We start from the raw sequence: 26404 nt of genomic DNA on the forward strand, positions 1-26404 counted from the left end.
GAAAAAGAAATGATTATGTCCATTTCCCCCCCCCCCATTCAGCCCCAAAAGTCCCCAAGGCCGTAACATATTTAAATTTGAGTTCAGCACCATGCAAAACTGCTAAATAGACATACACAGAAAATTTTGACAAAATATGGTAAAATAGTCCCCAAAATAGTGTTTTTATTGGCCCTAAAAGAGCCACTAGGGCACACCCTAGAGTTATCGTGAAGTATAGACAAACAAAATTATATAGAAATCAGTTAGTTATAATTTTTCAGAATGTTTTATAAAAAGCCAAGGCATCAATTTGTTTTAATAAGCACAAAAGTGTCAATTTTAGCCATTTTAACCCAAAAGGTACCCCTATGGGGGCAACCGGAGTTTTCCCAGAAAATCCGTTCTGTTACTTTTTTACTCATATCATGCTTAATGTTTGTGCAAAATTTCAAAAAATTCCAAGGCATAGTTGAGAAAAGCATGGACAGACAGGCACAGACGGACAGACAAGGGTGAATTTACAGGCCTACCCTCCTTTTGTCAGGAAGACCAAAACGGTCTGACAAAGGGAGATAAATGCTAAGGAAAAAATTCTGGATTCTTCCTTATTTTCTGTTAATTTTAATATTAAAGTTAGAAATACTAAAGATGATGTTCCTCTCTTTCTCTCCCTTCTTCAGTGTGTGAAGGGCCTTGTGTTCAGTGATTGCGGCAATGGCAAATTAGATATCAACGCATCCAATGATGCAGGGGATACTCCTCTTCATCTGGCAGCCAAATGGGGGTTTGGTAAGTAATCTCAAAATATTTCTGTTTAGAAATTTATTTTAAAAAATGCTGCTTTTGTTTTCTTTTTTCAATATTATGTTTTTCTTTATTTCAAATACTCTGCTAATAAAAGCTGTTTCTTATATTACAGAAGAAATTGTGCGAACCTTGCTTGAAAATAATGCCCGTACGGACATACGCAACAGAAAAAAACAAACTGCCATGAACTGTGCACACAACACACATGTCCAACAGCTGCTCCTTGAAGCTGGGGTAGATGACACATCGAGATGGACCTTCAGTTCAGGCGATGTAAGTTTCTCTTGAATATTTTTATTTAACGATGATAAAGCCAATTACCAAATAACAAGAACTTTTGAGATTTATCCTAGTCACAGAACCAAAATGTGAGATTCCTAATATCTGAACTTTGATGATGTTTATCTATCACTTGCGAAGATGATCGTGACCATGCAATCGTTCCGTGGGTTCGAAGATGGCTGGTTAGCCCGATTCAAGCTCGGAAATATTTCCCACATGTTGGATACCAGTGCGATACTTCTGTATCAGAGATGTTGACTGCTCTGTCTTTTCTAATGTCACTGTTTTCTCTTGCGTTCTTCATTGCGTGTAGATTCAGCAATTGTAACCTCTTTGTGAGTTGCGGCACGCCAGGAACATCTGTCTTGAGTTAGTTTTTCCAATAATTAGAATACAAATCGAACTGTTTGAGGGAGACCTTCAGATTGTCCTTGAACCATTTCTGCTGTCCTTCTGCAGGTCTTTTTCTTTTGGACAGTTCACTGTAAAGGAGCTGTTTTGGGAACCTTGAATCAGGCATGCGGGATGTATGACCTGCTCAACGCACTGAGTTTGCACAAAGGATGCTTTGGTTCTTTACTTGTGCTGCAACACCGTTCTCATTTTGGGACAAGAATGGGGCACAACACAACACTAAGCCATTGGAAAAAAGTTCTTCAAAATTGAGAAACAGATATTAAATGTTTTATCTATTTGCAGACTTTTATCCTCATCTTTTTATGGTTGTTGTTCCACGTTTCAAACAACTATTTTTCTGGCCTTCGTCAGGTTGTTAAGCGTGATGGGATAGAGATGCTGAATCTTCAACTGTATCTTCTGTAATTACTCATATAATTCAGTAATACATACAAAGATACAGTTAATGGTTCAGCATCCCTATCCCGTCACGATTAACAACCTGATGAAGGCCAGAGGAATAGTTGGCAGAAACGTCGTTAAACAACAGCTATAAAAAGTTGAGGATAATAGTCCGCAAATCTATATATCTGTGAAAGTGTCTGTCTATGTGTCTGTCTGTGTACATTTCCCTACACAATAACTCTGCCAATTTTCAGTCTACAGACTCGAAATTTGATATACAGGGTACTGAGATTTGGGAAAATCTCTGCAATCTGCTTTGGGCCAGAAATTTGGTTGTTAAGGGGTCAAAGTTCAACAATTTGACTTTTGAGAAGTCTACAAAACTCCTCTGCCAATTTTGGGAATAAACAATTGAAATTTTAGATATAGGTTCCTTGGACATGCATCTAACTTAATAACTTGATTTGAACCCAAAACAATAAATGTTAAGGAGTCATAATAGGGGTCAAAGTTAAAAAAAAATTGTGCTCTGCAGTCTCTACCAAATTACTCAGACAATTTCTGGTTTAAACATTTGAAATTTTGCATAAAGGGTATTCAGAGATAGGGCAAGCTTTTTAATCAGTTTGGGTCGAAAATTTGAGCTACCAATATATAAATGTATGTACGTTTGCATGTCTGCCTAAAACTTTTGACAGAGGCGACGGATTTTCACAAGATCAGTATCGGTTTGAAGCTCGACCCCTCAGACAACAAATACTGAAAAATTGGCTAAAACATTTTCTTCACCCTCAACTGGGCACTTATCAACAGGGAGGGGTCACTTTTTTCGCCAATATTTTCGAAAGTCATCCCCTCTTTTTGATTGTCTAGCCTTAATTTAAACCTATGTCACTTCCGGTTTGCTAGTGGTCGTAACAGCAAAGACGTCATGTTTTTTCCCCCGTTCTTTTCCTCCTTCGCGGTACAGGTTCAAGCCTGCCTTCCTACTACCACTTTTTTTTTTTTTTTTTTTTTTTGCTCAACACACACCTCCAAACACCCAGGCAATGCTGGGCTTAAATGCTAGTAAATAAATAAAATATACAAACTATGTATCTTGTAGAAGAGAGAAAACTACAGTGATCCGACACTATTACATTTATTAATGCAGGTTACTTTAACACTGCATACCAAACTTATTCCAGTGACCAGTTTGCTTGTTCAACAGCAAATTAATCTTTTGGGGGTTAATTAATGTCAAAAACAATCTGTCTTAAATTAATCATTGTATACAATTAATTCCAAACGAGTTTTTTTTACATGGAAGTCACCACTTATCAAGGCCCGTAAGCCACTCGGGGATAAGGGTTATTGTGTGTACAGTAATCAATGGGATCGTAGTAATCGTTAGTACTGAAGATTTGATAAAGTGTCTTCCTTAAGGGGGCGGTTCATCAGGAATTTGTTTATGTTGGACTTGAAGACATCCAAGTTGTAGTCAGGTGGGAAACAGGCAGACAGAAGAGTTCCACTGGTTGTATTTTACTTATATCCGAGGAACAGTATTACTGTATAAATCATCACAATAGATGTGGTATGATTTGTATTTGGCATAATTGATTCCACAGTCAATGATGGTATCCATTGGGCCAATTATAAATGTATGCAAGTGGACATTAGCAAATTGTTCAACTTGAAACAACTTAGTGCTGTCACCAGGATTAAGACCACCGTCGTACGAGACCTTTTCTTTGCTGATGACTGTGCCCTCAATGCCAACACAGAGCCAAACATGCAATATATTGTTGATCGTTTTTCTAAGGCTTGCGACAATTCCAGTCTGACTATTAATCTAAAGAAGACCAAAGTAACGTACCAGCCTACGCCCAGAAAAAGTTATGTTGAACCTCAGATATCAATTCGTGGAACCAACCTAAAAGCTGTGGACAAGTTTACTTTTTTATTTTTTTTACACCGGCATCACCACATTATCACGGCCAAGAGGTCACTCAAGGATAAGGGTTAAAGAGTGTACAGTAGAAATTGGAAAATATAGTAATCATTAGTAATGAAAATTCGGTAAATTTGCTAACTTATATGGAACGGCTCATCAAGAACTTATTTACGCTAGACTTGGAGACAACCATATTGTAGTCAGCCGGAAAGCAGGAAAACGGAAGACAATTCCACAGGCATGCAGTTCTAAGAAAGAAGCTTTGTTCATGGAATCTACGTTTAGGTTTAGGCACAGATAAAGATAAATTATTGATAGTGTTTTCAGCTAGACAAGTGTTTCTTGTGAAAGTTTGGTAAGGGGGGGGTACCATAGACTGAAGCTCAGTCGAACACTTTCCATGAAAATAACGATACATCAGAGACAAGCTCGCAACATCTCTTCTGTGAGATAGAGGTTGCAGGGAAGAGAAAAGGACATCTCGTACGAGGCCACGAAGTCTATTTTGAACTCTATCAAGGCAGGATAAGTTCTTTCTAGCTGCTCCTGCCCAGATGTGGCAACAGTATTCCATCCTTGGACGTACCTGGCTCTTATATAGATAGAGAATTGCATCAGCAGTGAGATATTTACTGGATCGATAGAAAGATCCCACCATTTTTCCAGCGGCCCTGGCAACAGATTTGATGTATGTGTTCCATTTAAGATCAGGAGTAATTGTCGCTTACATGGACAGTATTCTATCAAGGGCAGTACGCATAGACGAAGTTGATTGCAGGATAACCAAGGCCAGTGCTGCCTTTGGATGTCTCAGATGTGTGACAGCATAGAGGAATTTTTCTGCAGACCAAACTCTAAGTATACCGAGCTGTGATTCTTACCATCCTCATATATGCTTGTAAAAGATGAACTGTATATGCCAAGAAACTGAACCATCTAAACTTTACTCTCCACATAGCTCACCATCTTTTCCTTCTTTGTAACTGGAAGTTGGATTGGAAATGAATATGAGTAATATTGAATATTGATAATGTTGCAATACTTTTTATATAATTATGGGGTATGGTTGAAGAAAGAAGCTTCTAGTTATAGACACTGGCGATAGGAACTGACCAATCAAATGGAGCCATGTTCTGCTAGCAAAAAACCAGAAACCGGAATCGTTCTATAAAAATACTGGATTTGTTAGAATAATATTTCGTTTTTTTTTTTTCTTTACAAGGGAGTAACCACTTATCAAGGTCTGAAGGCCACTCAAGCCTAAGGGTTAATAACTGTGAGGTGGTAGTGTAGTAATCATTAATGGTATAAATTGGGTAGAATTTGGATTATTATAAGGAGCTTCTCAACAAGAACTTGTTTACATTGGACTTGAAGGTTGTTTACACAAAAAAAGATTTTTGCTCTTTATCTAAAAATTTTTACAGTTCAAGACTTATATAGATTAGCTACCGATCGAAAACTGTATTTGTTGTCTCCAAACTTGTTCAGATTAGCTACCTATTGAAAACTTCTAAAATTAAACATTTTTTTTTTCTAATTACAGTTGTCAAATGATCGCAGTAAGAAGGCCTCATCGTACACTTCCTCGCTGGCTTCCTCCTCCTCGTTATCAAGTACACCGTCATACTTGAAGTTATCCCATTCTACTTTTGACCCAACCAAATACAGACAGCAGGAGAAGTTGTATAAAGCTATCAAAAATGGGGATCTACAATTGGTAAGACTTATTTTATTCTTTTTCTTTTTTTAATTGGCATTTATTTTTTGTGATGATACACCAAAATATGACAAAATCATGGCAAAAAGTAAATATATATATCTATATATAAAAGCGAAAATGTGTGTATGTATGTTTGCTTTTTGTGTATGTCCAAGAAAGGCTTTTTTCAGAGAAGCGGTCGGTCAGCTCGCAACTTCTTAAAACTTTTTATATCACATAGAAATCATAATATCTCCGAGTTAACAACAGAGTTCGCCTGTCTATTTAATTTGCTCGACTTCGGGAAGATAAATATTCAACATTAATCGCTCGCCGCATGTAGATTAGTCTTTTTCCTATAATAAAAGCGACACTAATTCTGGCAGTATTTTCCGTCTATCCGCGGAAATGTCCAAAAGCAGTCAGCTTTGATCAATATGGAAATATTTTCCTTATATCAAACAATTGCTATTCAAATTGGACAAGGGGAGCTGATCCCCCTCCCACCACCACCACCACCAACATCTTGGGAAAATAAAAATAAAAAAAAGCTTTCCACAGTAAATGAAATACTATCCCTCAGTCAAAGTTGACCTCATTAAGTCATTAAAACGTGCACCTGCCAAATCTAAGTAATTAAATAAATTCAAACGTGTTTCCGTTAGTATCCCGCGGTGGGTCAATGGTTAAATTCGCACATTCTTTTTTTTTTTTTTTTTTTTCACACTTTAATTTCCAACTTCGCCTCAAGGGTTCGGGTTCGGGTTCGATCCTCATACTCACCTACCAAAACTTTTTTTTTTATTTTAATCCCCCCCCCCCCCTCGGAGTTTTGATTCACCCAAAACCACACACACCTCCAAACACCCGGGCAACGCCGGGTACCCCTCTCCTAGTATATCTATATATATAAGGCAAAATGTGCATATGTGTATGTTTGTATATCTCGCAAAAACTTTTGACAGAGGTGATAGATCCTGACGAGATTGGCATCGTTTTAAAGCTCCATCCTTTGGACAACAAATATCAAAAAATTAGCCAAAAACGTTTATTCCTTCATCCTCAACTGGACAGTTTTGTACAAGGAGGGGTCACTTTTTCATCAACATTTTTGCAAAGTCATCATACACACTTGCAATGACTAGCCTCAATTTGAACGGCAGTCGTTTGTCATGTTTGCTTTTTTTCAGCTTCCTGTCTTCCTTCTCGTTACAGGTTTGAGCCTGCCTACTCCTATTCTTTTTTTTTTTTTTTTTTTTTTTTTTAATTATGTTGAGGCTTACGTAATGGGACTTTTTTCTTTTTAAAGCAAAAACTGAATTATTTTACCGTTTACTTAAACTTTTTTTTTTTTTTTCACACACACCCAGGCAGCTTCTATTTTTTTTTTCTGATTGTATTGACTCCTTACTACACTACCTCTCCACACCTGGGCAATGCCATGTAACCTTGCTAGTGTGCAATAAGATAAAAATAAAAGTTGTATATGCATATTGACAACAATTTTTTTTTTTTTTTTAATTTTTTTTTACACTTTTTCAGAGAACTGGTAGTAGTTTTTTTTATTTTTTTTTATTATATATATATATATATATAGTGTGTGCCTATATTAGTGATGGGACAGTTCCAAAATTTTTCCTGATACAATTTTTTTTTTTTTTACATGGTAGTCACCACTCATCAAGGCCTGGAAGCCAATCGGGGATAAGCGTTATTGCATGTACAGTAATCAGTGGGATAGTATCATAGTAATCATTAGTATAAAATGTCTTACTTAAGGGGGCAGTTCATCAGGTATTTGTTTATGTTAGACTTGAATACATCCAAGTTGTAATCAAGTGGGAAACAGACAAACAGAAAAGAGTTCCACAGGCGTGCACTTCTAAGAAAGAAGCTTTGTTCATAGAATCTACGTTTTGATTTAGGCACAGATAAAGAGTGGGGAAGATTACTGGTTCTGTCTTAAATTTCAAATTCCAATATAATACTAAATATTTATTTGTACAGTTGCTTTTTTAAATTACCATAAAAATCCATGTGATATATTTTTGATGAACATAAAAATGCATTTGTGTGGATGATCTATAGATTTTGATTTTAGATTAAAATCAATACACATTTACCATTTTATCTTTAGTGGCAGTAATGGAAAATTAACTTTTAAATAAATACAAACCAAAGAAACAATTAAAAGAATCGTTTTTGGCATCGGAAAGAAGGCACAATTTTCTCAGGATTCCAATATATTAAAAGTTCCAATTCTTTTTTTTTATTTCTTGATTCTGATTAATCTTTCCAACACACACACATATATATATATATATATATATATATATATATATATATATATATAGGCACTTTGTGTGTGAGTTTGTTTCCTATGGACTCCAAAACAACTGGTCTGATTTTTTTTTTTAATTTCACACAAATGTATTTCATGTGTCTGGGAGTATTCTTAGATAGGTTTTGTGCCATAATAACTCCAATAAGCATCGATAATCAAAAAATCTCATTAAAGAAATTACAGTCTGATTTTGACCAAACTTAACACTTTTATACAACCTAACATCACAAGTGCATTTGAGAATGTTTATCACCACACAAGCAGAAGGGTCTGGCATATAAAATCAAAAGTTAGTTCTTTGATATAACAGGGGCACGTTCAAAATGAATGTTTTCTGTGTAGACCACAATTGAACCATGATGCTTGGCTTTTGAATTTTAAACTTTTATTCAAGCAAATAAAAAATAATTTTATAAAATCAGCAGTAGGTTTTCTACAGTGCAATGTAGAGTCATTTCACAACTTTCTTTAGATGGTCATCTGTGCTGGCAATTTCAATGAAACATGTGATATGTGACTCTGTTGATAAATAAATTGTCGGGTCTCTGCATATACAACTTTTGTTTTTATTGCCTGTATCATGTCAGATTTTGCTACATTTTATACTATTTTTTTTTTTTTACATAGGAATTGCCACTTATCAAGGCCTGGAGGTCACTCAAGAATAAGGGTTAATGAGTGTACAGTAGTCAATGGGAAAATATTGTCACTTTTAGCAGTGGAAATTTGGTAAATTGGATTACTTAAGGAAACAGCTCATCAAGAACTTGTTTACTTGGATTTGAAGACGACCATATTATAGTCAGCTGGAAAGCAGGAAAACGGAAGAGTTCTACAAGTGTGCAGTTCTAAGGAAGAAACTTTGTTCATGGAATTTAGGTTCAGGCACAAATAAAGAACGGGGAAAATTATTGATAGTGGTTTCAACTAGATGAGTGTTTTTTATGAAATTTTGGCAACAGGGCACCATAGATTTGAACTCAGGCAAGCACATGCCATGAAAATAGCGAAAGAGCAGAGACAGGCTCGCAACATCTTTTCTGTAAGAAAGAGGTTGCACGGAAGAGAAAGGGCATCCCCCACTAGACAAGAAGTCTATTTTACACTCTGTCAAGGCAGGATAAGCTGCTTCTAGCAGCTCTTGTCCACGTGTGGCATCAGTACTCCATCCTTGGATGTACCTGGTTCTTATACAGGTAGAGAATCGCATCAGTAGTGAGATATCTACTGGAGTGGTAGAATGATCCCACCATTTTTCCAGCGACCTTGGCAACAGATTTGAAAATGTCCAATCTCCAAACAAGGGAAAAGTGACATTAAACAAAAGATTTATTAAAGTTAATAAGGGTTAAAATGTAAACGAGGATTAAATGTTGTAAAAATGGAGGAGAAAATGAGCTAAATTGTCGGGTCTGTGCATATACAACTTTAATGTTTAATTGCGAATATTATCATGTCAGATTTTGCCGGTACATCTTATATACAAATCGAAACATAAATGGTTAGGAAAAAAATGGGAATTTAAAATTTGTATGAATCTCTATTTTTTGCATGATCAGAATTTAGTTGAAGTTTAGAAACATATCCATTTTATTTTTGCTTTTTCACTCATACTTTTTTTATTTCTGTTGGAAATTCTTAACGTTCTCCACAAAAAAAAAAAAAGAAAGTAATATTTCTACACTTTAAAACCATTTTTTTTTTTTTTATCACTTTGAAACACTTTCTTTGATTGAAGGTGCGTTTCTACCTTGGATTATCTTCGAGTGAAGAATCTGGAAGTCAACCAGAATTGCAGCAGAAGTTGGAAAGTGAGCTGAGCACACAGAGCATGTGCCATCCATTATGTCAGTGTGAGAATTGCAGTCTTCTGCAACAGGTAATAACCTTTTTTAATGCAATTTTCTCTGCTTTTTTTTTTTTTTTTTTTTTTCAAGTCCTTCATATATCCATTTCTGACTCGATGGTGTTCACAAACATATGAAGTTATTTTAGTGTATTTTCAAAGTATTACCCAAATAGAATTTCACTTGATAGGTTGATATCTGATTCAGACTAGCCTTTTTTTGTTTGATTTGTTTTGTTGCTAGTTTCTGTTTTCTGTTATTGGCAGAAATACATTTTATTTCACTTGAATTTATTTCTGAAAACATTTTTACCAGCTAAGAAAACTGTTACAGTAGAGACATTTTTCCTTAGTCAACAAAATGAATTACATTACAAATCATTGTGTGCAATTATACTGTGTTCTTTCCCTTAAGTCCTTAAAAAAAAAAATGAATACATTAAGTGATATTCATAAAAATATGAACCTTTTGGGTCATCGAAATCACAAAAATTTTTGTCTAATGATTCCAAAATTGATTTTTTTCAATTTTGTTTTTAAACTAAATTTCAAGAAAATTCTTCTCCCTTTTTGAACGAATGTTTTTCTCCTTCCTGCAGTCAGACACTGGATCGCTGAATCCAGCAAATGTGAGTAGATTCTATCGCGCCTGTTAAAATATCTTTAAGAATGCTTCAATGTTTGGGCATGAATTTTCGTATAGATTTCTATTGCATGACATTTGAATAGTATATGTATTATTATTATTATTATTATTTTTTTAAACAATGTTTGTTTTTAAACTCTTTTAATGATATTAATACATCACCACTCCAAAGTATCCCTTCCTTGCAAAATATAATAAAAAAAAAATTCTAGATTAAAAAAAATAGAAAAACCATGCGATACCATTGTAGATTAAAAAAAATAGAAAAACCATGCGATACCATTGTAGATTTTAAAAAAATAGAAAAACCATGCGATACCATTGTAGATTTTAAAAAAATAGAAAAACCATGCGATACCATTGTAGATTTAAAAAAAAATAGAAAAACCATGCAATACCATTATAGAGAAAAAATAGAAAAACCATGCAATACCATTGTAGAGAAAAAATAGAAAAGCCATGCAATTGATATTAATAGGTCGCCATGCGATTGCCCAGTCGTAAAATATGCATAAATATTATATTTTAATTCATGAAGATTTCTTATTTACTATTATAGAGCCAATTCTCTAATTGATTATTATCCGACATATAATAATGATTTCAAAAGTTGTCAAAAAAATATGACTTGCATATCATCCGCTAGAATCAAAACCAGAACTTTTAGCGCTCCAGCTTTAGTTGATATTTATCTCTCCAGTGTTACCATCTGAGCTACTGAGAGATGGATATGAAAGGTTAAAAATTAAGTGACTTTGGTCTATGAATGTTTAAATTTGCGCATGTTTTTTTTTTTTTTTTTTTTTTTTTTTTTTACAAAGGCATCACCACATTATCAAGGCCAAGAGGCCACTCAAGGATAAGGGTTAAAGAGTGTACAGTAGAAGTTGGTCAATATAGTAATCATTAGTAATGAAAATTTGGTAAATTTAATAACTTATATGGAACGGCTCATCAAGAACTTATTTACTTTAGACTTGAACAAAACCATATTGTAGTCAGCCGGAAAGCAGGAAAACGGAAGACAATTCCACAGGCGTGCAGTTCTAAGAAAGAAGCTTTGTTCATGGAATCTACGTTTAGGTTTAGGCACAGATAAAGAGTGGGGGAAATTATTGATAGTGTTTACAGCTAGACGAGTGTTTCTTGTGAAAGTTTGGCGAGGGGGGACCATAGATTGAAGCTCAGTTGAACACTTTCCATGAAAATAACGATACATCAGAGACAAACTCGCAACATCTCTTCTGTGAGATAGAGGTTGCAAGGAGGAGAAAAGGACATCTCCTACGAGGCTACGAAGTCTATTTTGAACTCTATCAAGGCAGGACAAGTTCTTTCTAGCAGCTCCTGCCCAGATGTGGCAACAGTATTCCATCCTTGGACGTACCTGGCTCTTATATAGATAGAGAATAGCATCAGCAGTGAGATATCTACTGGATCGATAGAAAGATCCCACCATTTTTCCAGCGGCCTTGGCAACAGATTTGATATACGTGTTCCATTTAAGATCAGGAGTAATGGTCAAGCCCAGAAGCTTGTCAAAACTTGAGGCCTCCTGAAGACGAGAGCCATTCATTTCAATTGATGACAAATGTGGATTAGAATGTTGATGATGTAAAGAGAGAAGCTTGGTTTTAGATGCATTAAAAGTAACCAGCCACTCCTTTCCCCATTGTACTACGTGCTCAAGATCAGAGGAGAGAGAATTGGAGAGAACTTGCTCGTTTACTGTCTTAGATGTGGTACCATAAATGGTAGTGTCGTCAGCATAAATGTCTACAAATGATGTAAGGATATGATTTGGAAGATCATTAATGTAGATCAGGAAAAGAGTTGGGCCCAGGATGGATCCCTGAGGGACACCGGCATTAATATTGTGAGCTTCTGATTTTTGCCCCTCAACTACTACTCTTATGAATCTATCAGAAAGAAATGATTTAATAATTGAGAAGACTTTTCCAGCTATACCATAGCTAGCGATCTTATGAAGTAAACCTTTATGCCATACCCTATCAAAGGCTTTAGATATGTCAAGAGCAATTGCCCTAGAAAGATTGCCACCGTCGAGAGATTTGCTAATCCTATGCGATATAACTGTAAGGACATCTGCTGTAGATCTAGCAGAACGGAAACCATATTGAGTGTCACTAAGAAGGTTATTTTTGTTGAGATGTTTGATTACTTCTGTATTTAATACAGATTCTAGCAACTTACTCATGACGCACAGGAGACTTATTGGCCTGTACTGAGAGGGGGATGAGCGATCACCTGAATTCTTAAATACAGGGCATACTGATGAGATTTTCCAGGGAGATGGGAAACTATTCTCCTTAAGACAACGTTTAAACAGTTTTGTAAGTATGGGCGCTAGTTCAGGTTGAAGTTTTTTGAGTACTATAATTGGAATACCATCAGGGCCAGTTGCTTTACTGGAATCAAGGTTTTTGATTAGCTTGGCAACATCACGTACAGATATACGTATATCACATAGCGTGTTTTCTGATACAAGAGGAAATATTGGGGGTTGGCGGTCTTGGTCGCAAAGGGTAGAATTAGCTGCAAAGTTCTTGACAAAGAGTTTGGCTTTGTCTGATGCTGACGAGATTACCTCAGATCCATTGATAATAGTTGGGATGGAGCACACTCTTCTGTTCAGGATTCTGTTTGCTATTTGCCAAAACTGGTGGGAACCAAGCCGCTGCTCAGCTACTTTGGACTTAACAGATTGAGCATACAACTCTCTTGCGTTCCTTATTACTTTCTTACAATGGTTGCTGGCAGTCCTGAAAACGGCTTTAGTTTCCATACATCTATTACGTTTGAAGCAGTGGAAAAAGTGATTTCTGTGCGCAATGGCAGCAGCACATTCTGGAGAGAACCATGGCTGGCTGTTAGGTTTTTGCTGAAATTTTTTAGAGGGTATGAAATGGTCAATACCTACAATTAACCATTCAGTTAGGTCTAATACTATAGAGGACACATCCTTTTTAAACATGGAATGCAGAGGTAGATCAGATATAAATGTACGGAAGCTATCCCAGTCAGCCTTAGTGTATCGATATACTGTACGATGAAGAGGTACGTCTGGGGACTTATTACATTTCATTTTTATCTTAATTGATACAACAGAGTGGTCGGAAGATCCAAAAGGCGACAGAACAGAAACTGAACATAGTTCAGGGCAAGTTGTGAGAAAAAGGTCTAGTAGGCTCGCATACTGGCCGTCATTATCGGGCACACGGGTAGGTTCCTGAACAATCTGAGTGAGGTCATAGGCAATGGAGAAATCATGACAGAACCTCCCCTCATCATCGGTCTTGTTTGAGTGGGTCAACCATTCGACGTTGTGAACATTGAAGTCTCCACATACGTGAATGTTAGCTGAAGGATAAGTAGAAAGGACTTGGTCAATTTTCTCAGATATGCTTTGAAAGATAGTAACTCCGCTGTTGTGGGGGCGATAGAGAGTAAATATAAATGCAGTAGTGTGAGCTAAAGCAACCCGGAAGCACATATAAGGTAAGTTAGGATCTTCCCTGGAGATGTCCCTCCCACATGGAAAGCTATCTTTAATATAGGCACATATTCCATGCCCATGGCGATCTTGGGGGTCAGATTTAGAAGTTAAGTTAGAGTATCCTGTAATTGCAAACTCATCAAGGGAAATAGCCTGTCCAATGCCAGTTTCACTTAAAAATAAAAGGTCTGGTTTAGTCTCCTGTAATTGGGTTTCAACCTCTGGAAGGTTAGAACGTAGACCCCTGATGTTGGAGAAGGAGACATGGTAGTAGGGGTCTACGTTGGAAGTTGGAGAACCGGGTTTAATCGTGTATTTTTTCTTGAAACTTGTCATGATGAAATTTTGGAATTTGTGGACTAGGTCGACAGATTTACTTAGAGCAGGACAGAGAGGGGAAACTAAGAGAGAAAAAGAAACGAAGAATTTTTTTTTTTTTTTTTTTTTGTACCACATGATAAGGTAAAGCCGTAACAATTACCCACTAGTATGGCATCGAGAGGCCCCACCAGAAGCTACTGCATGGTCCAGATTCCATTCACCAAATGGCAATACCGCAGCCCCAGTACTTTGCACCTGCTGATAGGACAGCCTCCTTAGTGGTTAATCCAAGGTTCGGGTCCCTGACTATCAGGCGGATAACGTCAGCCCAGACAAAACGTTTACCTCCAGCACCCTTACTAGTGACATGGCTACAAGGATAGACATAGAAACAGAAAATTTCCACCAACTCTGCCAACTGTTCGCGCAAAAATACTGCCAACCTAGAAAACAGCTTTTTCTTCTCCCTTTGTCAGAAAAATCACTCATTTAAAAATGAGGACTGAGGGACAAATAAGAAGAAGCGAGAGTAACAGGAGCTGCCGATAACGCATCCACAATGCGTTTTCTACTCTCCATTAAAAAAAATAAAAAATAAATAAAAAATAAAAAATAACTATTAAGTATTGTACTTAATAAGAGTCCAACGGACCTGTTTAAGGGAAAGTATGGTGATAGATTCCCCTCCCACGAACTAAAAATGAGTACAATTAGGTAATCTATTTTTGCAATCAACTCGGTAGATAAATAAACATTTATGGACGAAAAAAAAAAAAAAAAAAAAAAAAAAAATTAAAGCTAGCATTTAATACAACAGAAATACATAAATTAAATACTGAAATAAAATGTAGTTATTAATATTTGAATCTTTAAATAAAAAGTGCGAATTAATAGAGAAAATCACTTATCACAACAACGCATTCCGTCTCCAAACTAGTGAAGAATTTAACTTTTAATAGCGTTCAGAAGATTTTTTTTTTAAATTAACCGTTAAGAGAAAGCGTGATTTTATTCTGAACTTTAACTAATCACGTTTTAAGCAACTTATGATATAAAACAAAATCGGATGGGGGGGGGGGTCTTCCGAAGGTTAGTTGGTGACGTTATAAGTAATTGCGAGATAAGATGGGAGCCAGAAATTAGGGGTGGGGGACTGAAAATGATAATATAATGGATTGATTATACAATATTTAAGATCAACTTGGTAGATAAACATTTATGGACGAGAAAAAAAAAAAAAAAAAAAAAAAATTTTAAAGCTAGCATTTAATACAACAGAAATACATAAATTAAATACTGAAATAAAATGTAGTTATTAATATTTGAATCTTTAAATAAAAAGTGCGAATTAATAGAGAAAATCACTTATCACAACAACGCATTCCGTCTCCAAACTAGTGAAGAATTTAACTTTTAATAGCGTTCAGAAGATTTTTTTTTTAAATTAACCGTTAAGAGAAAGCGTGATTTTATTCTGAACTTTAACTAATCACGTTTTAAGCAACTTATGATATAAAACAAAATCGGATGGGGGGGGGGGGTCTTCCGAAGGTTAGTTGGTGACGTTATAAGTAATTGCGAGATAAGATGGGAGCCAGAAATTAGGGGTGGGGGACTGAAAATGATAATATAATGGATTGATTATACAATATTTAAGATCAACTTGGTAGATAAACATTTATGGACGAGAAAAAAAAAAAAAAAAAAAAAAAATTTTAAAGCTAGCATTTAATACAACAGAAATACATAAATTAAATACTGAAATAAAATGTAGTTATTAATATTTGAATCTTTAAATAAAAAGTGCGAATTAATAGAGAAAATCACTTATCACAACAACGCATTCCGTCTCCAAACTAGTGAAGAATTTAACTTTTAATAGCGTTCAGAAGATTTTTTTTTTAAATTAACCGTTAAGAGAAAGCGTGATTTTATTCTGAACTTTAACTAATCACGTTTTAAGCAACTTATGATATAAAACAAAATCGGATGGGGGGGGGGGTTCTTCCGAAGGTTAGTTGGTGACGTTATAAGTAATTGCGAGATAAGATGGGAGCCAGAAATTAGAGGTGGGGGACTGAAAATGATAATATAATGGATTGATTATACAATATTTAAGATCAACTTGGTAGATAAACATTTATGGACGAGAAAAAAAAAAAAAAAAAAAAAAAAAAAAAATTTTAAAGCTAGCATTTAATACAACAGAAATACATAAATTAAATACTGAAATAAAATGTAGTTATTAATATTTGAATCTTTAAATAAAAAGTGCGAATTAATAGAGAAAATCACTTATCACAACAACGCATTCCGTCTCCAAACTAGTGAAGAATTTAACTTTTAATAGCGTTCAGAAGATTTTTTTTTTAAATTAACCGTTAAGAGAAAGCGTGATTTTATTCTGAACTTTAACTAATCACGTTTTAAGCAACTTATGATATAAAACAAAATCGGATGGGGGGGGGGGGTTCTTCCGAAGGTTAGTTGGTGACGTTATAAGTAATTGCGAGATAAGATGGGAGCCAGAAATTAGAGGTGGGGGACTGAAAATGATAATATAATGGATTGATTATACAATATTTAAGATCAACTTGGTAGATAAACATTTATGGACGAGAAAAAAAAAAAAAAAAAAAATTTTAAAGCTAGCATTTAATACAACAGAAATACATAAATTAAATACTGAAATAAAATGTAGTTATTAATATTTGAATCTTAAAATAAAAAATGCGAATTAATAGAGAAAATCACTTATCACAACAACGCATTCCGTCTCCAAACTCTTCTTCATTTGATTAAATGCTGTGATATTTAAAGCGTGGAGGTTAGTTTTGTTGTTGTTCTAACTATCGTTTCTTTGGCTGGTCGTGGTATATGCCTCTGGCCTCTGACATCAAAGGACAACATTGTTTGTTGCCAGTGGTTGTCATCACATACCCAAACCATCTCAATTATTCATGCCGCAGGATAACTTCCAAAGAGGGGATGCTGAAATGTTCTCTCAGATTTGCGATGCATCTCTTGTAAATAATTTTTGAAGAGCAGATTCATCTAACTATGGCCTATCATATCAAATAATATATGTAATTATTAACAATAATAATCATAATTTATATACGCTGTCACCAACAATTTATGTATCATTGAGATTTTGTAGAAAATACTGACCAATCTTTTATTTTTTTTCACTTTTTTAAAAAGTTAATTTGTATAACTTTGTCCCCTTATAACATTACCTGATAGAGTATTTATTAAAAATCTGTCTGGATTGATTATTTTGAGGGGTGAGTGGGCGGACAAAATATATATATATATATATTTTTTTTTTTTTTTTTTTTTTTACACAATTAATGAGAAGGTCAAGAAGAGGAAGATCGCAACAATCGCATAAACAATGATGGCTTCCTGCAATCTTTTATCTCAGCTTTGGTCCAGAACTGAAATTGATACTAAAATCCGCATCTATCAAGCTCTCATCCACACCATTCTATTGTACGGCTATAAAACCTGGCCAATGATAACAAGTGACCAATGAAAGCTTGAGGTGTTCAATCACTGTTTCCATCACAAAACATTTTATTATTAAAAATATGACACATTTTTAAGTCTGTGCATTACTGCATGCATAACAAACATTTGTCCAGGACCTCCTTACAAACCAAATTCAGTATGGCTCTCATTTCCTTCTAAAAACCTTCAGCCAATTCTGGGGTAGGTTAAAGTGTGAGAACTTACGCCATCTTACTATAACCAGCTTTACAATAAGCAATGACCACAGGATGTGCATCTCATTCTTACATGCATTGCTCTGCTTCCATTAAACACATTCACACTATTAATCAGACCAGTTGCACACATTTGAGAGCATCTTGAATGGCTTACATGATTATCATTGGGTGCAGAGAGGTTCTCTATTTTCTATGGCTTTCAAAATAGCCCACCCAATCTTAATATAGTGCCTGCCATAAACAGATACTCTTCCTTATAAGGATAAACCAAATAAATTAACTTACATGTGCAAAAGTAACAGCATAAGTAATGTTTTATTCGACTTATTCTACCAAAGGTCAGCTGTTTTGTTTTCAGTTTTAACCACTTAGTTGCAAAAGTGTGTTACAGATGCAAATACTCTATATATCAAGTTTCAACTCTGTAGACCAAATATTCAGAGAGGAGTTTAGTATAGACTATTTACACATACATACGCACACACAGAAAAAGTCACTTATATATATTTCCATATGCTTGAACATTTTCATCTTAAATTCTACACCATTAAAAACCATGCATAAATGTGATTCAGTGTAATAGTGAAATAAAATCAATCATCTAATTTTTTTTTATTTATTTATTTATTTATTTTTTTTAATTACATTTTCACCCCAAACAAGGCACATTGCCACTTTGGTGTAGGGGGCTACTATCAGGGACATAAGCATCAGGGGTACTGTGTAGAAAGTTGGGCAGCAAGATGTCGGTTCACGTTGCACTTGAATTTCTGCATGTCAGTACAGTCGGGGAAGCAGGGACCCGGAAGGGAATTCCAAAGTCTAGCTGTTCTGGGGAAGAAACTACTGGAGTAGAAGGCTCTCTTGCATCTAGGGATCTCTACTGTGAAGAGGTGGGATTTAGCTGCTTGTCGGGGGTATTTACGTCTAGGGGGCACAAGTGCTTGCAGATCGTCAGAGCATTCACCGTTAAAGTACTTGTAGAACAGGCAGAGGGATGCAACATTTCGTTGATGGGACAGAGGTTGAAGTTTAGTTGACAGTTCAGGACCTATCAAATTGGCAACTCTCTTTTGAACTTTATCTAGGAGCGAGAGACTAGTGGCAGATGCACCAGCCCAAATATGACAACAATACTCCATACATGGGCGAATGGTGGCCTTATAGAGGTATAGGATACTTTCAGGCGTTAATAGCTTTCTAGCACGGTAGAGAGAACCTACCTTCTTCGCAGCGGTCCTGGCAATGTTCTCAATGTAATTGTTCCAACTCATATTCATTGGTTAATTATTGTCTCAAATATTTTGGCGAAAAGTGGGAGGAGGCTAATGGGGCGATAATTTACTGGGTCGGTTCTTTCATCAGAATTCTTGAAAACTGGCACTACAGAAGCAGTTTTCCAGCAGGCAGGAAAGCAAGATTCATTAAGGCATTTGTTGTAAAGTTTGGAGAGAACTGGAGCTACTTTGGCAGCGCACTTTTTTAATAGCACAGCCGGGCTGAGATCAGGTCCACATGCTTTTGAAGTGTCAAGCTTTCTTATAATAGCATGCACCTGAGCAGTTCCAGAAGTCTCAGGTTCCTAATTTCTGTGCTTCTATGTGTTTTTGGGTGGCTTCAGTAAATTCTCTCTTAGCTGTCACTTTCTTACAGTTATTTCTGGCTTCTATGTGAGATACCATAAAAAATGAATAAAGAATTAATGCTTGCTGTTCAAAGGAATATGCAAATTAGTTAACCTTTATGAAGTTGCCCGCATATCCATGACTGAGTATATTAAGAAGTTAATTGTAATAATTTTTAAATAGAAAAAGTAAGCTTTTAATATCCAAATAAGAGTGAGGAAAAAAACTCAACTTTATAGATATTATATATATATATATATATATATTGGATACTGGCAGGTGTGATATGTTTTCTAGTTCGGTAGAGGGAGCTTATCTTTTTTGCAGCAGATTTGGCTGCATCCTCTATTTTAATTTGAAGGAGCCTGAATGTTGGACTCTTGGGAAAGATTCGATCATGCATAGTAATCGGTGGTTGAAAGATTTCTTATCTATACTTATATAGAAAAGGCATTTTGTGTATGTGTGTGTGTGTGTGTGTGTGTGTGTGTGTGTGTGTGTGTGTGTAGGCAAGTTCGTTCCCTATAGACTCTGAAATGGTTAGACCGATTTTTTTTTTTCTTTAATTTCTCACAAATAGACTTGATGTGTCTGGGAGTGTTCTTGATAGGTTTTGCATTAAAGAAAGAAGTCCAATTTTTACCAAAATTAACACCTTGTACAGTCTAACATCACAAGTGCATTCGAGAAGTTTTATCACTGCATAAGCAGAAAGGCTAAGCGCATAAAATCAACAGTAGGTTCTTTGATAAGACAGAAGCACGTTCGAACATGTAGACACTCGGGGACCCAACACATAGACTCAGTCGCAAAGGAAACAAAGAATAGTAAAGAACTTCAACTCCCTGTTTCCGGTTTAAGAAAAGACCTTTATTCCTCATTCTCCTGCCACGTGTGACTTCTTGTTATGTCCGTGACGTCACCAACGTCACTAACGTGATCATCAGTCTGTGCACACATTCTTTTTATTCTTTTTATATTATTTTTCTTTTTCCTTGCTGTGACAGCAATTCGCACACATCTCAGTATTTCAGTATTTACACACAGCCGCAATATGTATGTCCATGCTCTGTTACATTAGTTAATCAATATAAAGGTTTGATGGATATAATTTAAAATTTCTTATTAAATGCACTTAATATGAATTAGATAAATGAAACCTTAGATAACTGCTCTTACTTATATAATGATGAGGAGGTGGCTGACCTCTAAAATTAATCCTATATTTCTGCTTTACAAAGAATCTGTTATGTAGGTATATAAAAAAAATATTTATTATCTATATATTGTTCGTATTATTTGGATTCATCAGACTACTGTTCTCATCTTGTGTGTCATTTATACAACGTTTGGGTCAGTGTAAGCGCCAATCTTCTTCAGGTATATCTTTTTTTTTTTTTTTTTTACAAGGTGGTCACCACTTAACAAGGCCCAGAAGCCACTCGGGGATAAGGATTGCGTGTACAGTACATTAGTGTTGAGATTTGATAAAGTGTCTTACTTAAGGAGGCGGTTCATCAGGAATTTGTTTATGTTGGACTTGAAGAAATCTAGGTTGTAGTCAGGTGGGAAACGGGCAGACGGAACAGAGTTCCACAGGCGTGCAGTTCTAAGAAAGAAGCTTTGTTCACGGAATCTACGTTTTGGTTTTAGGACAGATAAAGAGTGGGAAAATTTTTAACAGTGGTTTCAGCTAGACGGGTGTTTTTCGTGAAAGATTGGTGAGGGGGGACCAAGGATTGGAGCTCAGACGAGCACTTGCCATGGAAGTAACGATAAAACAAAGACAGGCTCACAACGTCTCTCCTGTGGGAGAGAGGTTGTACGGAAGAGAAAAGGGCATCCCCCATTAAGCCACAAAGCCTATTTTGTACTCTGTCAGGGCAGGATAGGCTGTTTTTTAGCAGCTCCTGCCCAGATGTGGCAGCAGTACTCCATCCTTGGACATACTTGATTTTTATATAGATAGAGAATTACATCAGCAGTGAGATGTCTTCTGGAACGGTAGAAGGATCCTACCATTTTTCCAGCGACCTTGGCAACAGACTTGATGTTCATGTTCCATTTCAGGTCAGGAGTAAAGGTCAAGCCCAGAAGCTTATCAAAACCTAGGGCTTCCCCTAGATGAGAGCCATCCATTTCAATTGATGCCAGATGGGGATCAGAGCATTGATGATGTAAAGATAGGAGTTTGTTTTAGATGCATTAAAAGTAACCAGCTACCTCTTCCCCCACTGTACCATGCACTCGAGATCAGAGGAGAGAGAATCAGAAAGAACTTTGTCATTTACGACCTTTGATGTGTTGCCATAGATGGTCGTGTCATCAGCATAGATGTCGACGAATGATTTAAGTATGTGTTTTGAGAGATCATTGATATAGATCAGGAAGAGAGTTAGGCCCAGGATGGACCACTGAGGGACTCCAGAAATTCGCAGTTATATTTTTCGGCCACCTACACTGAGGATTAATCCAAATGATACAAATAACCAATCCTCGTCTCAAAAATTTAGAAAGGTTATAATTATTGTCACCCCTTTAAAAAATAAATAAAGTTGTTAAAGTTTGTATTGTTTTGATCGTCCGGACAATTATTCTCATCTTGGACATTATTGGCACATGTTTTGGTTGATGAACCTTCCAACCGTCATCAGTTGTAAACTCATTTTTTTTTTTTCAATTAGAGAAAAGGGGGTTAACTCTGCATTACAATAAATCAAACCTTGGGTTTGAGGATGTGTCCGTAAATTAAAAAAAAGTTCAATTTTCAGGGGTCACTAAGGTACTTTTTGAAGACTTATGATTCAATTTTTTTACTGAATTCTTCTGTTAGTTGTCAATATTAGTGAAAAGACTTTTACAAAACCATGGATAGACATCTTATGTGGGTTTTCTTGCAATACAGAGCTAACTCCTTTTTTCTTATATTATTTAATTGGAATTCATTATTGAGATGAGTATTATTTATTAATTTATTTATTGCAGACTATTATCCTCATCTTTCTTATTAGTTGTTTCACGACGTGTAAGCCAACTATTCCTCTGGCCTTCATCAGGTGATGACTGCGACGGGATAGGAACTCCGAATCTCCTTACTACATCCTTAGCAATTACTGCCTTCCATAGTGATGAAACAACAACAATTATGGAAGGCAGATGAGTCCCCTTTTTCTTAGTTGAAAAAAAAAACATGGATTTTACACCCAACGATGGTCGAAGGGTTCATCGACTGAAACATTGTGCCAATAACATCCAAAATAGGAGTAATTGTCCAAACAATACAAACTTTCATATCTAATCTCAAAAATTCAGAACTGCAAAGTTCTTAAAATTGAGCACTGTCTGGGGAAATGGAAAAAGTTGGTCAGCTGACCTTGTGTGCGAGATCCTAACTTAAGTTACGTTAGTATAGAAAGTTTTCTGATATCTGGGTAGGATTTATATCGAGTGAGCACCAGATGGAGTACTGTTGCCACATCTGGGCAGGAGCTGCTAGAAAGGACTTATCCTGCCTTGATAGAGTTCAAAATAAACTTCGTAGCCTCGTAGAGGATGCCCTTTTCTCTTCCCTGCAGCCTCTTTCTTACAGAAGACATATTGCAAGTCTGTTTCTGCTTTATCATTATTTTCATGGCAAGTGCTCGTCCGAGCTCCAATCTATGGTCCTCCCTCGCCAAACTTTCACAAGAAATACTCATCTAGCTGAAAACACTATCAATAATTTCCCTCACTCTTTAACTTAGAACTGCACGCCTGTGGAATTGTCTTCCGTTTTCTGCTTTCCAGCTGACTACAATATGGTTGTCTTCAAGTCCTACGTAAATAAGTTCTTGATGAGCCGTTCCACTTAAGTTAACAAATTTACCGAATTTCCATTACTAACGATTACTATATTGTCCAATTGACTACTGTACACTCTTTAACCCTTATCCTCGAGTGGCTTCTGGGCCTTAATAAGTGGTAGTGCCTATGTAAAAAAAAAAAAAAAAAAAAAAAGCAGCAAACTCATTGGAGTAAATTCCATTGAAAGGATGTAATTGCGGTGATAGGACAGGAGCTATTATATTAGAGATTCATTTTTGAACCCTCTCTAAGAGGGAGAGACTAACCTACTTATCCCATGCTCTGTCTTGTTGCTTTTCTTCTTTCCCATTTCTTTACATGATTTATTTATATACGTCATTCTCTTATTCTTACTGTTGTTGCTACTGCTACACTCTAAAAATCAGGTATGTTGACTCTTTTCTTTTTCACCATGTACTTCCTTTTTACGTCACTTCCTTAACACATTAACTTAATTTCTTAACCTTGATTTCAAAGTGGGTATTTTATTTCTTGCATAACCTTCTCTTGCAACATGTTAGTAGTCCAAGTCATAGGAATAATGTTTGAATTTTATTACAATTGAATATGACAGCAAGTTAGTTTTATCGTAATTTTTTTTTTGTTTAAAAAAACGTTAAATAAGAAGGGTATTATCGATTATTGAATTCATAAAAAACTTATTCGATCTAAACTATCATCTTAAAAATATAAAAAATGATTTGTTCGAAAATCCAATTGAAACGTTATGATAAACCATACTTGTTTTAACGCCTAAGCTTAACTTATTTGATCTGTCATGAATTCTTTAAATCTTAAAAGTATTAAAAAAACAAAAAAACTAGTAAACCACCCGGCATTGCCCAGTTGTAAAATACACTTAAATATATTTTAATTCATGCAGATTTCATATTTATTATTACTATTGAACCAATCTTCTATTGATTATTATATTGTACCCAATATATAGTTGTGATTTTAAGTTAAAAATATATAACTTGGGTGCAATCAATTAAAATTAAAACCAAAATATGTAGCTTAACTTACATCATGAATTCTTTAAATCTTAAAAATATTTGTAAAAAAACTAGCAGGCTTCCCGGCATTGCCTAGTTGTAGGTCTTGTTTGGGCCAACAAGAGCTATGGTCATGGGGATCTGGAGGAAATGAAAAGCATGTGAGAACAAGGACAAATTTACTGCCAATGAAAGGCGCACAACATTCATTCAAAATGAAAGTTTCTGTTTAGAGCATGGTTGAACCATTATGTTTGAGTTAATTAGATAAAAGTCGTAAAATAAACCATAAAATACACTTAAATATGAATAAAATAAATATGTACTAGATACGTTTGAAGTCAAAACAACGCATTATTAAAAAATAAACAGATATTTATTTTGTTTGAAATTTATATTGAAATTTATGAATTCATTTCAAAGATACACTTCATCGTCAGTATGATATCTTAATTTATGAAAATTTCATATTTATTATTACTATTGAACCAATCGTCTATTGATTATTATATTGTATCCAATATATAGTAATTTTAAAAGTTAGAAAAAAAAAATATGACTTGGATGCAATCAACTAGAATCAAAACCGAAATATGTAGATCTCCAGCCTTATTCGCTACCTTTTGTCCATATGCATATAAAAAATTTCAAAAATAATGTAAAAAATATAAATGTATATTTGCACATGCATAGAAGAGCCCCTTAAATCAACTTATTCTTGTCAAGTTCCAATTTTTTTTTTTAATTTTAACCCTCTGAACAGATGTTTTTACCAGCTAAAAACAAATCAAAGTTATTCCACAGGTTCAAATCCCTTATATATCAAGTTTCAAGTCTGTAGACCAAAACATTGACAAGAGTTTGGTAGCGACTGTTCCTCACACAGACAGACAAGGTCATATATATATATATATATATATATATCCATCCAGGCTTAAGATATTCAAAAGTAGGAACTAATGAATTAAACGAGGTTGTTAGATAGTGCTCAATAACAAGAGTAAAATATATTTTAATATTTATTTGAAGGTAAACAATTACATTTGGTCACTACAAATAGGCATCTATTTCAGTCAATGAGATTTTGTCAGGCGATCTAGAACCATTTGACACTATAGAAAAAAAAAAGTCTGATCAATTCAGGCAGAGTAAAAAAAAAAGTAAGGGGCATTACTTTTAGAATTCCACTCATAGATGCAATATCTTTTGTTTGCTGCATATGCTAATTTTTTTTTTTTTCTTGTTGATAAAATTGATTAACTGATTGAATAAATGAAATGTGTTTTCACATTCAAGTTTTGTGATTGATAAATTAAATTTGCTTAAATATTTGGATTTAATTTTTTTTCTTTTTTTTTTTTTTTTTTTTTTTTTTTTTTGACAAAATGTCTTCAGATTTTTTAAAATTTCATCTTTACTTTTTTTCTCATTAATTTCAAATAATAAAAGCATCAGAAAATAAAAGTTTTACCTTTTTTTTATTTTGTTTTTTCTGTAATTAGAAATGCCCTTGGCTCGTGTTTTTGAAGCGACAGTCAAATATTGGTAAAAGTTTTTGAAAACGTCTTTGAAAATTTTTGATGAAATGACTTTAGAATCCTTCAAATATTTTTATTAAAAATAACATTTTTTTTATTAATGTTGCTTTTTTTAACCTTGACGTTTTTTTTATTTCATTTTACATGCAATCATAAAGTTATAATGTTTATATATTTCTTTTTAGAAGATTCACTCCTAAACTAATTAAACAATCATCTGCTAGACGTAATTGACTCAAATGTGGGCTATATTTAGTTTTTAGTGACGGGATTCTAACAACACACACACACACACTTATGTTCAACGAGTCACTTGTATAAAAATGCTTGTGTATTGCTTTTATTATGTGTGTAAATTGCAAACAGTGTTTTGCACTTGGTGACCACCAACACTACAATTGACCCAGCTCGAATCAGAAGATGAACAAAAATCATGTGTGGAGAAACACTAGTCTGAGTCTCGCACATAGCGAACACATGGACACAAT

The 26404-nt window shown here is 35.0% G+C and overlaps 1 protein-coding gene across 2 annotated transcripts in view; it reads left to right on the top strand.

The window, feature by feature from the left end:
* LOC145297797 (ankyrin repeat domain-containing protein 27-like) overlaps positions 1 to 26404 on the top strand; it is a 118399-nt gene that overhangs the window by 62833 nt on the left and 29162 nt on the right. For both annotated transcript variants that reach the window (XM_080144083.1, XM_080144085.1), the window contains exons 18-21: positions 663 to 771; positions 902 to 1062; positions 5355 to 5528; positions 9593 to 9733. In XM_080144083.1, coding sequence (XP_080000209.1) covers positions 663 to 771; positions 902 to 1062; positions 5355 to 5528; positions 9593 to 9733 — 585 coding nt within the window. The remainder of the gene's footprint in view (positions 1 to 662; positions 772 to 901; positions 1063 to 5354; positions 5529 to 9592; positions 9734 to 26404) is intronic.

Source organism: Euprymna scolopes, chromosome 18, assembly GCF_053919585.1.
Source record: "Euprymna scolopes isolate OS-2025 chromosome 18, ASM5391958v1, whole genome shotgun sequence".
Classification (NCBI taxonomy): Eukaryota; Metazoa; Mollusca; class Cephalopoda; order Sepiida; family Sepiolidae; genus Euprymna; species Euprymna scolopes.